We start from the raw sequence: 12515 nt of genomic DNA, 5'->3' as shown, positions 1-12515 counted from the left end.
TGGCATATATAAATCGACAGGGAGGTCTCAGATCACTTCCCTTGCACATGCTGGGACGCAAACTGATTTTGTGAAGCAATTCCAATCTTTCATCACTGAGAGCGACGCACATACAGGGTATCAACTTGCGAAGCGGCGAGTTGGTCTTCGCCGCATACATTTGCTAGGTTTTATAAACTAGGTTTTACAGCTCAAACTTTAGCACATGCAGTATTGAGCTTTGGATTTGAGTCATGACTCATGACTCATCCAGCCCTGAAGGCGGTGCTGTGGTTGGCAGGAGACTTCGAGGCAGGCTGTCTGGCAATACAGGAGTTAGGATATCCCATAGTGAGACACCGAAGCGTATGCTTGAAAGAGAACAATAGGTTACTTGGGTAACCCCGGTTCTCTGATAGCATTAAGTGAGGTGTCTCACCAGATCATCCTCCTTGCTGTGTGAAGCGATGAAGAGTTGTGCTTGTATAAATAAATAATCGTTTTTGTAATTAATAAGCTCTTTGGTGGAAAATCTGACCTGTGGCTGTTTAAGGAAATGGCTGATTGGAGCTTAATGCACGTGAAGTTGATGAGGCGATTAACCGCTGTCCTGTGACGCGCTCAATGAAGGACTGTAACATCGAACACAACGCTAGTGCTAAGCGGGTGTTCATGAAGGATGCGTCTGTTACAGTGGAATGGGAAATAACCAGGTAATAAGACGCAAGTTAGACTTCTTTTAACTTGAGCGCAGTATTTTTAGAATGCCGTTTCATTTGCGAGACACAGGTGCAACAGCAAAACAAGTTCAAGCACAAAAAAAACTTTAATGTAACTAGGCTACTACTGTATGTTTTAGATGTCATGTTTTCATGAAGGTTGACAGGCTGAAACGTGCTGTAATCTTTGTTTTTACAAAACATTTACTGCTAATAATATTATTATCCATGTGGAGACATTTCCCTGCAATGTATGGAATACCACCTAGAGACACACACACACACACACACACACACACACACACACACACACACACACACACAGATCCACTATCTTTGTGGGGACTCTCAGATGTAATGGTTTTTATACTGTACTGTATATTATTCGGTCTCCTTAAACTAACCCGGCCCCTAAACCTACCCATCACACAAAACTTTCTGAATTTTTACATTTTCAAAAAACTAATTTTGTATGATTTATAAGCTTGTGTACCTCAATTTAGGTCCCCACAGTAACACGAGTCCCCATGTGTGCATTCAGGTTTAAGTCCCCACCAGGATAGAAAAACATGAACACACTCTCACACACTGCAATAGATACTTTATTATTTAATCACACTGGCTTCACTGCGCGATTGAACTTTGACCGCGGCGTGCGCACCGCTTGGTCAACCCAGCAACAAAACGTCTCGCGCTATCTGTAGCCTATTGAATGGCTCAGCCATTGAACCGCACAGTCCAATGGCATAGATCTGACCAATTGTTGGTGTGTTTTGGAGGTAAAAACAAAAGAGCTGCTTTCACAAAACAGAATGTCTCGCAAGCCATTGAAATGAATGGGTCTCATAGCGCCACGAATGCCGTGCCCTGTCTGAAAGGCGCTTTCTCTCAGAGCGCGTCCAGCTCGTCACGATACGCCCGCAGCGAACGCGCATCACACAGCAACTGCAGGTTCTGATAAACACACATAACAGCAAATTATAGCCTACTTCTGCATAATGTGTCGCCAGTATTTAGAAAATTTCAAGCATAGGCTACAGATAGCTTACAGACTCGGGCTACAGGCTACGTAGGTGAAATTTGTTTGACATTTCTAATCGTGAAAACAGCCATGTTAAACCCTGCAGTAATGTTTTTCATTGATGTTATGGCTGTCCACTCTGCTTTTCGAGAATGTTACACTCCTGTTTATAATTGTACACGAAATTTCATGCCAATAAATCATCAGAAATATTATGCGTCTCAAGCGCCCTCTTTACGTTCGTCCTAATGCCTGTTAGTTGTCCGTGGATTGGCCTATATTTGGCGTAGAAAATGGAAACGTCTTTAGACATGGAAAATCGATTTTACAATCGATTCAATGAACACTTATGTCTCGAAAATCGAAAAGGATTTTTTTCACAAAAGTGACAGCCCTAATAGTAACCATAGTTTAACGATAGCATTTGTAAATATAGCTGCAAGTAGACTCCCAGAGCGGAAGAAGCGGAAGAATAAATATAGCTGCAAGCAGCCATAATCGGGGCCAAGCGCAAAGACGACGACAAACCATGCCAACATGTCTGGGAGTGTCAGACCAACTGTAACAATGAGAAATTAAAGACATTTTAAGATGTTTTTAGGAAAAATGGGTGAAAAAAATCATATATACAGTCACTAATGATATGATTTGGTGGTTTGACACTTTTGACCAATAGTTGGTGCAGTTACGAAATTGATGTGGTGTGGTCCGAGTGAGGTGACAATGACACATAGAAAGTTTGGTGTCAATAAAAGATAATGCCTGAATAGTCATTTTGGCATCATGCCTCAAATTTGCTGCTGCGGTATACGAAAACGGTTTTGTCTGTCAACACGGAATCCATAACATTTTGTCGGCACGGTCTGGAGATGATACGATTCAATTTTGTTGAAAACGGTCTAGGAGAAGTTTGAAAAATTAGGTTTCAAAATAAAATAAAGATGGCGGACAGGAAGTTTGGTTGACTATGGCAAAATTGGTATCTATGTTTTCGGCATAACCCAATGAATCTATTAAGACCAAAGTCATTACAATAGGAAATTTATTCAAAAATTATTAGCATTTTCTTTAAATGTATTATAACTTTTGGCCACATGGAGGCGCTGCCCGGAAACTTTGAGTACCTTCAAGGCATGGTGCTGATGACTCATACCGAGTTTCATAACGATACACTAATGTGTTCATAAAGCATAGCATTTTATATCACAATAATGTATTGAAGTCAATGGCAATTTCATGTTTTGTTCTATTATTGCGCCAACAAGAGGCACAATCCCACTCTTTTTTGTATGTGTCCTCAGAGTGAGCCCATACATGTGTGTGTCAAATTTTGTGAAAATATCTAATTTTGTTTTGGAGTTATAGACATTTATCTATCTATAAATTACAGAAACATCTGTCTGTTTTTTGCATATCTCTCGAACCATAGTCCGATGGATTTCAAACTTGACCGGTGTCTTGCTACGGGCATGTATAAGTGCAGTGCCAAGTTTGACGTTGTTTGGATTAGAAATGCAAAAGATATCGGTAAATATATCGGTAAAAGAAGCACACATTGAAGTTGTGGTTTAAAAATAAACTCTGTTCTAAACATTAAGTCAGCTACACTGTTTACTTCTGAATATTATATTTTATTCATGGCCATCATTTGTAGTAGCCTTTTCACAAACTGTTTGCTCAAGCGTAGCGTTTTCTCGGAGTTCACTGTGTAGCCTGCTCCCTGAATAGTCGAGCTTATTCATTTGTGGATGTTAACTGAATCTGTACGTCAGCTATGCTGTTTACTCCTGAATATTACATTTCATTCTGGTGCGCTAAACGTTATCGCTACTGTATAATAGTAACGAAATCCTTCAGACTATTCACAAACTGTTTGCTCAAGCGTTGCGTTTTGTCGTAGTTCACTGCGTAGCCTGCTCCCTGAATCATGTAGTTCAATTTTCCATATTTATTGTATGTCATTGTCAGTATTTTGCTTTCTACCATGCACAAATAAAAATGTCACTGAACTTTTGCTGTGTAATTGTAACAATGAGCACTCAAACACACCAAATCAACAAATACTAAAAACACAAACGCAAACTGATTTTGCACGGGCACTTTGCACTAGTATGTAAAAACACATAAAAAATTACCCACACGTGACTTTGTTTGCATTTTTTGCCACTTACTGTTAATATTTTGACATTTGGAAATTAGCGTATAGCCAACGACCTATGTATTCATATTTCCTACCATGGTTTTGTCTCGATCAGTCTTACAGTTTTGAAGATATTGGCAAATGTTTAAGCGCTAAATCACAACGCTACACAAACCGTAAGGCAAAACCTATCATGTTTGGTATCGTTGGACTCGGCAAGGATTCAGGAATCCAAGGAGATGACTCCTGTGAAAATAAGTCCGTTATAAGCTTTTGGAAATGTAATTTTACCACTAGGTGGCACTGGTTCAAAACTTCTCAGGCTCCTTCAGGACTTCGTACTGATGACCCAAACTGAGTTTCGTAACGATGAGTTCATGCGTTAATAAAATACAGCATTTTGGTACAAAATTCAAAATGGCCGACGCCTAAAATGGTCGATCTGGAAAAATATTATGTCAGTTGACTCGGCATGATGCCCTGGACAGAACCATTCAGAAGTTATAAGCAAAAATAGCCATTTTTCGTATTTCCGGACTAGTGACCGAAACGCAGCATGTAGCATCAAGTCATGCTTGCAATGACATGTTCCAAGTTGGGTCTGAATACGATAAAGCGTTGCGGAGATACAGCCTTACGTCTGTTTTCGCATGCGCTATGTAAAATTTGTTTGTACGTTTATTGAAAATGGTTTGACGAATCAACATGAATTCCATAACTTTTTGTCGCCACTGCCTGAAGATGATCTAGTTAAATTTTCAGGCAAATCGGACAAACCGTGTAGGCCGAGTTCGAAAAAGTATTTTTTGGGAGAATTCAAAATGGTGGAAACATTTTCATGACGGAAAATGACGTCATATGAATCAAATCTTCTTTAGCTAAGGAATCAGAGGAAAAAATATTTAGTTTCTAGCCCTTATGGTTCAAAAGTTATTAGCATAAACATGAGTAAAACTTTGGACAGTTGGTGGCGCTAGAGGGATTGAGTTGGAGACTCCAAATTTACTATGTTGACAGTTCAGACTATCCTCTATCTGTGTGCCAAATTTTATAATTTTTCTGCAAGCGGTTCTATGGGCTGCCATAGACTCCCAGAGCGGAAGACTAAATATAGCTGCAAGCAGCCATTATCGGGGCCAAGCGCAAAGAAGATGGCAAGATATGCCAACATGGCTGGGAGTGTCAGACCAACTGCAGCAAGGAGCAATTGAAGACATTTGAAGATGAATTTAGGCTAAATGGCTGAAAATCACATACCTTAACTAAAATATGATTTAATGGATTATCATTTGACCAATAGGTGGTGTAGTTACAAAATCAATGTGATGTGGTCAGAGTCTGGTGACAAAGACAAACCTTAAGACCAGTGCCATTACAATAGGCAGATTTATTCAAAAGTTTTTAGCATTTTGGGAAATTTTGTTATAACTTTTGACCAAAAGGTGGCACTGTCTCAATCTTTTGAGTGCCTTCAGGGCATGGTGCTGATGGCACATTCTGAGTTTCGTAATGTTACACCAATGCATTCGTTAAGTATAGCATTTTATATCACAATATTGTATTGAAATCAATGGCAATTACATGTTTTGTTTTATTTTAGCGCCACCAAGAGGCTCAATCCCACCATTTTTTTTATGTGTCCTCAGAGTGAGCCCATACATCTGTCAATTTTGGTGAAAATATCTCTATTCGCTTAGAAGTTATAGACATTTATGTGAAAAAACAGGAAAAAAATTACTGGCACGTGACTTTGATTGGATTTTACTACCCCTCACTATCAATATTTTGACATTTGGGCATTGGCTTTTAGCCAGCGACCTATGTTTCCAAACTTTTGATGGTAGTTTCGTCTCTATCGGACTAGCGGAGACTTTCGAAGATTTCCGCAAATGTTTTTTAAGCCCTAAATTACAACGCTGCACAAATCATAGGCCAAAACCTGGCAAGCCTGGTATCGTTGGACTTGGCAAGGATTCAGAAGTCTAATGAGATGACTTCCGTGAGAATATGTCGACCACATCCAAAGTTATAAGCATTTGAAAAATAAAATTCACCACTAGGTGGAATTGTTTCGAAACTTCTCAGGCTCCTTCAGGGCAGCGTGGTGATGACCCATACCGAGTTTCGTAACAATTTATTTGTGCATTCATAAAATATAGCATTTTAGCACATCATTTAAAATGGCCGGGAAAATTGGATATCAGTCGATTCTGCATGAGGCCCTGAATCTAATAAGACCACTTTTAAGTGAGGTCTAATAAGACCACTTGGACAAACCGTTCAGAAGTTATAAGCAAAAATAGCAATTTTTCAAATCTCCGGACCAGTAGAGGTGGCGCTGCGCCGAAACACAGCATGTAGCCTCAGGTCATGCTTGTATAATATAATAACCACTGGTGGTGGTTGAGGAGAGATTCCCTGATATGATTGTAAAGCCCTTTAGTGTAGGCCTACAGTAGTCATAATTATATAAGCGCTATATAAATGCCACATTCATTCAATCATTCATTCATTCAATTCGTCCATAAAAGCGTGCGTACACGGTGCGATTTTTGCTGTTTTTACGAGCTTGCAGGTGATCCGCTCAGGATAAATTGAGTGGAAATTGGTGATGCTCCCATGGTCACGGCTCGCAGCGTGTGAGAGGAATTACAAGCACGTTATGAGCACCTCCCGATCATTTTTAAACATGTTAAAAAATTCGGGGAGTCGGCCCGATTTTCACCAGCGTATTGGCTGTCCCTATTGCCAAATCATACACTTATAGCCTACCTCAGTGGCAGCAACCATACAGCGTGCGCATACACTGACACACTCACTCCACTCCACTCCACTCCACTCACTAATTCAATTCGTTCATTCATAAAGCTGGATATCTCCATCCAGTCTGAAAAATGTTTTCGCCTGCTAGTCAATTCTGGGCAGGCGCAGTATATTTTATAACGTCCTATAATGGTAGCCTAATGCCATGTTGGTAGATTGGCACCTGCATTTCCTTTTGTTTAAAGCCCAGATAAAAGTAAAAGGCTATTATTTTGTATAGATCCATCCATGTCCGAGGCATGTCCGACTGCACAAGCGCATTTACAGACACACACACGCGCACCGTTGTGAATGCACACTCACGCAACTTTTACGGAAGACTTTATTCTCGTAATGTTTCGACTTTAATCTCGAAATATTTCGACTTTAATCTCGACATATTTCGACTTTAATCTTGAATGCTAGAACTTGTTTAGTTTTTTTACAGTTTTTTTTTTTTTTTTTTTTTGCGGTTCAGGGCTTCCGTACTTTAGTTCTCATCCAATGAGCGCGCTAGTCAGCTCTGCTCTGTGCTCGCTGTGCAGCTGCACTGCGTTTTAAAATAAATGCTTCAGTATTCTCGAGAAAAGGAGTTCTCCCATAAGCGTATAGCTACGCAATACGAGAGACCGTTCTCAAAAGGGGAACTTTTTGAACAGTGATGTGTACATTTTTCCTATTTTGTTTAAAGATCATATTTTTTCCATTTAGTACTGCCCATTTGAAGCTCCACTAAATAATTACATGTTTCCCTGAAGACAAAATAAGTGCAATTTAACCCGATCATCCAATTCAAAAAGTTTACAACCCCTGGCTCTAAATGCATTGTGTTTCCTCCTTGAACATCAGTGAATATTTTCATTTTTTGTAATAGTTCTGTATGAGTCCCTCAGTTGTTCTGTGTGAAAAGATGAATCTCAAAATCATACAGTCACTGTTGGAAGTGTGTCAAATATGCAAATAATGTGCAGGACCTGGATGATTTGTCTGAAGAACATTGGGCAGTTTAACTGCACAAGACAAACAATGGACTCTTGAACAATCATAAAAAATAAAATAAAAAACAGTCGTGGATCATTCAGGTAAAAGCACACAGTATTACGATTCAAGGGTATGTAAACTTTTGAATGGGGTAATTTTTATACATTTTGTTATTTGTCTTGTGGACTATATTTAAACATCTGTTATGTGAAATGGCTTATTAAGGACAGTACTAAATAATAAATGTTGCAATTTTAATGATCCCTCTTATTTTGTTCAAATGATTAAAATTTTGAATAATCTGCAGAGGGTATGTAAACTTCAGAGCAAAACTGTACAGTATTCAGGACACTGCCTAGATGAATGTCCAAGAAGCTCCTGTAACAATGTGTTTGTGTGTGTGTTATTTTTCTACAGCAGCATGGAGGGTTTGAAGTTTTCTAGCAACACCATGCAGGTGAGTTTTGTTTGTCAGCGCTGCAGTCAGCCACTGAAGCTCGACACATCCTTCAACGTCTTAGACAGAATGACCATCCATGAGCTCACGGGTATGACCACACAGCACTACACCAGTGTAAACTGGTCTCTTTACACAGTAAGAGAGAAATTGTCATTCTATTAAGTAGTTTGAGTTTGACTTGTCTTTTTTTGTTCAGCTCCATTAGTGACAGTAACAGCGAATAAACAGTCGAATAGCAGTGAGGGCAGCAGCTTCCCTGAGGTGAATAAATCACACCAGCAAGCTTTCTTTGTGATCTTGCTGGCTCTCAAGTGTACAGGCACTTTTCCATAAACACAAAAAGTGGTTACTTAAAAAAATTGATTGGATAAGTAAATGAAGCGGTTGCCTTGGTAACAAACAATGAAGACTGCTCATATTATTACTATATTTGTCATTAAACAAAGACTTTTAAAAATGTATTGGAACAGATTACAATATTACCAATGGCTTCTCAAACCAACATCAAAGTTTGTTCACAAACCGTAGCTACTAGCTTCTAAAGCCAACATATTGTTATACCATTTAACCCTCTGGGGACCAAGGTGTTTTTGGGGTCCTTGAGATGTTCTGACATGCCCTGACATTTGTGCTTTTTTTAGTTGCTTATAAACATATTAATGGCAAAGGTGTAATTACACTCTATTTATCACAAACAGGGCTACCATAATATGTGAGCAACATGCATGTACATGTTTGTATTTTTGAGAGAATAATGTTTATGCGTGGTTATTCAAAAAACAAAAAATTAAAGTGTCTGAAATAACGCCACAAATCACATAGTAAATATGTGTTCACAATACTTCTGAGTAATGGACGTTGTTGCTTAGAGGTTTTACTTCAAAATTATCTGAAAATCATCCTGCCTAATCATTCACATAAAACAATACATTGATTTACATTGTGTAAAACACTTTTTGTTTGGGAAGGCAATATGTGCAGGGATCGATCCAACACCATCATGAATAGTAAGTGGTTCACACCTGAGAAGACAATGACCCGCAATAATGAGCTTGCATAATGAGCCTTTCATTCACACAATGTGTGTCACACAAGAAAGAATGTGAGGACAAAATAAATAAATATATATATATATATATATATATATATATATATATATATATATAATCCAAATATAAATTAAAGTCAAAGCACATTTTTAGTACATAGTATAGTCATACCTGGAAACAAATCCTGTTCAAATATAGGCTATATGGACCATTTTACAGAATTGGTTCAAAGTTAGATTTGGAAACTTCTTTCTTTTTTTTGCACAAATTTTTTTATACATGCAAATTGTATAATATCCAAGGTAAACATTTCTAGTAATTGTGCAGTTAATTTTCATACTGTATTTTCAGAAAGTTTTGGAATACATCCTCTGCCCAAAATGTGTCACTAATAAAAAACAATAATAAATAATTTGAGAAGGCTTATATTGACCTATAAAGATTATTTTACATCTACCTTGTAAATATTTTTTTTGCTATTTTATTAAAAAGTGTTCACATGTAAATCAACAACAATTACAATTTTAACAATATTTCAAGTGTAATCTTTCTTTTTTTTAAAGTATCATACATATTTCAAAGTTAAGGATTCATTAGCTTGATTTAGCCTAACGTTACATTGGAACAAACACTATAACATCTTAGTTGATGAGTTTATTTTTGACAAAACATACTATATATTTAACATATGAGCAGAAACTGGCTAACAAAAGCTTATTTGATGTCTATTTTACAGTAAAAACTTTATAGTCTATCCAAAATTAGTCACAACTAGTAGCAACAGCGCGCATATATGCCGTTCATTCATCACACACAGAAACGCGATTCATATTTAAACAGTCTTTTTGCGGTTTACAGACACTATTCCATATCGCGATTAGAACAAAGCATCATCAAGGCCTTTTGCAGCGCAAGCGCCGATCTGAACGGTGTCTAACATGCCGTCTTTCTGTGCAAAAGCTGGTGTAAGCATAGCAGGACAGAGTCGTGCCCTCTGTCAGCGCAGACCGCCAAGCTGCCCGGTCTTCCACAACGTGATGCCATCGGTCAGAGTTGATGTTAAAGACATTCATGTCCCGCTTGACGACATCCTTAAAGCGGAGCTTGGGTCGGCCACGAGGGCGGTGTCCCACAGCTAACTCCCCATGGAAGATGGACTTTGGGAGACGTTCATCTGGCATACGACGTACATGGCCGATCCATCTGAGACGCCTCTTCCGTAACGCGGTGTACATGTCACTGCTGTTAGTGAGCTTCAGCATGGTGGTGTTCGGAACCCGATCCTGCCATGACAGGCCAAGGATCTGTCGTAGGCAGCGGAAGTGAAAAGCATTAAGCTTGTGCTCCTGCCGCCGTTATGTAGGCTAGAACACAGGACTCATATACGCGCACCTTTACTTTGAGAGAAAGGTGGCTGTTGTTCCAGACGCGAGACCGAAGCCGCCCAAAGGTTGTTGAGGCACGACCGATCCTGGTATTTAGTTCAGCATCAAGGCTGTTGTTTGCTGTCAAAAATCCCCATGTTTTCGGTGCTGATCCAGTGGTGATGCGTTAATGTAACCAGAGGGAGACGCTGCCAATAACACACCTAAAAGCTGTCAAAAAGAACCTGCAAAAGTAATGATTATGAATGTTTCAAATATAGCAAGGAGACATTTTAATTGTTTATTAATAAAATAGTGTTTTCTGTGTCAGTGTCGGCTGCAATAGTGACCGCAGTAGTGAACGCGCATATTGAGAGAAATGCACATTTAATATGGATTACATAAGCAGAGAGTAGTCTTTTTCTTTTTCGTTTTCAATTGTTTTGTTTAAAAAGTAGACATTTCAAGCTTATATATATATATATATATATATATATATATAATATGTGTGTGTGATGTGATCTGGAAAAACCCATCGAATGTTGCGCTGGTACGTTTTCAGTAAGGTCTAAAATAGATAGAATGTCAGTTTATATTTGTCAAAATTGGGTTTTCATTAAATTGTTATTCTATAACATCTTGTCTATCATCTCTGAATATATCTTGGGAAAATGCACTAGTTTAGTGCAGAAAAATAGCGATTTATAGTGGGTAGCTGAAAAGACCCTTTCTTTTTCTCTTTAAGAACACGCATGGCGGAGCGGTGGTGCAAAAAAAAAAAAAATCGCCCATAGCTCTCCTTAACACTACAAAGACAATTCACCTATCAAAATAAACCACATAACATAAATATAAATATGGTATTTTTCCAATAAAAAAAATAACTGTATAATATGTTGTTCTTTACATTGAGTATTGTCGTTCTGAGTTGTTGAATGAGTGACTCGGCGGGCCTGCACCCATTTATCACGTCACTTCACCATGTGACAGCAGCAAGCAGGCTCCTGATTGGTTAACGCGACGCGAACAGACGTTAAAGTTCAGATTTTTCAACTCTGGCATCAGACGCGAATTCGCTTCAGGACCTCCAGACGCGCGTAAACGCGTTGTTACATTGACTTAACATGGAAATGACTCGCTCTACGTGCTCAATTCGTGTTCGGTGTGAACGTAGCATTACAGTTACTGTGCACACCCTTACAATTAGCACACTAAAAGCCAATAGCCTGTGAATGTCTGAAATCTAAACTAATGCTGCACAGAGATTAAGTGCAATAACAATTGACAATATAAATGTTCCTTCACAACTTATTCAGAGAAATTACGCTGACTGCGTATGGACTTAAAGGAACACTCCAACTTTTTGGGACTTTAGCCTGTTCACCTTATCCCCCAGAGTTAGATAAGTCCATACATACCTTTTTCATCTCTGTGCGTGCTATAAGACTGTTTGACGCACCCACCGCTAGCCTATAGCTTAGCACAAAGACTGGATGTAAATGGTTGCAGCTAGCATACTTATCCAAATAAGTGACAAAATAACGCAAACATTTTCCTATTTACATGTTGTGATTTGTATAGTCACAGAGTGTACAAAAAACAAAGTCACATGAGACACAGACATATTTTAACCGTATAAGTACTGGGAACTATATTCTCTGAAGGCGAAGCACTGCTACTTGGGCGGAGTGATACACTGGAACGCAATGAGCAATCCAGTCATTATACAGATCAGTGGTGGTTTTACCAATAGTACCCAATAGTTTTGTAACCTTATTTTGCTATTACCTGTGTAGCATCTGGACTGAATCAAATGATCGAGTCTGCTCTAGGCCTCAGGAAAGCTTTTAACCTTCTGACTTCATGTAAATCACAGACCTGGCACCAGTAAGTCTGTACCCAATTGCCCCCTTTGTCATGTTAGTTCCCTGGCCAATGCTAAACAGGAACACCTCAAAGCTACTACATGACTTCAAAAGATCTTTATCAACTCAGATCAA

The 12515-nt window shown here is 38.8% G+C and overlaps 2 protein-coding genes across 3 annotated transcripts in view; one reads left to right on the top strand and one right to left on the bottom strand.

The window, feature by feature from the left end:
* LOC306989040 (uncharacterized protein) overlaps positions 1-12515 on the bottom strand; it is a gene marked incomplete at its 3' end in the record, with an annotated part of 978518 nt that overhangs the window by 393163 nt on the left and 572840 nt on the right. The gene's annotated exons all lie outside the window — the stretch shown is intronic.
* The window catches only part of becn1 (beclin 1, autophagy related), a 71321-nt gene that overhangs the window by 12330 nt on the left and 46476 nt on the right, over positions 1-12515 (top strand). Inside the window, exons 2-3 of one of the 2 annotated variants that reach the window (XM_079595535.1) lie at positions 8060-8190; positions 8299-8363. In XM_079595535.1, coding sequence (XP_079451661.1) covers positions 8064-8190; positions 8299-8363 — 192 coding nt within the window. In that variant the 5' untranslated portion in view covers positions 8060-8063. The remainder of the gene's footprint in view (positions 1-8059; positions 8191-8298; positions 8364-12515) is intronic. The other variant, XM_079595536.1, reaches the window with a different exon arrangement.

This window comes from Phoxinus phoxinus (genome assembly GCF_949152265.1).
Source record: "Phoxinus phoxinus genome assembly, chromosome: 21".
Lineage (NCBI taxonomy): Eukaryota > Metazoa > Chordata > Actinopteri > Cypriniformes > Leuciscidae > Phoxinus > Phoxinus phoxinus.
This window is presented reverse-complemented; position numbering and strand designations above follow the sequence as displayed.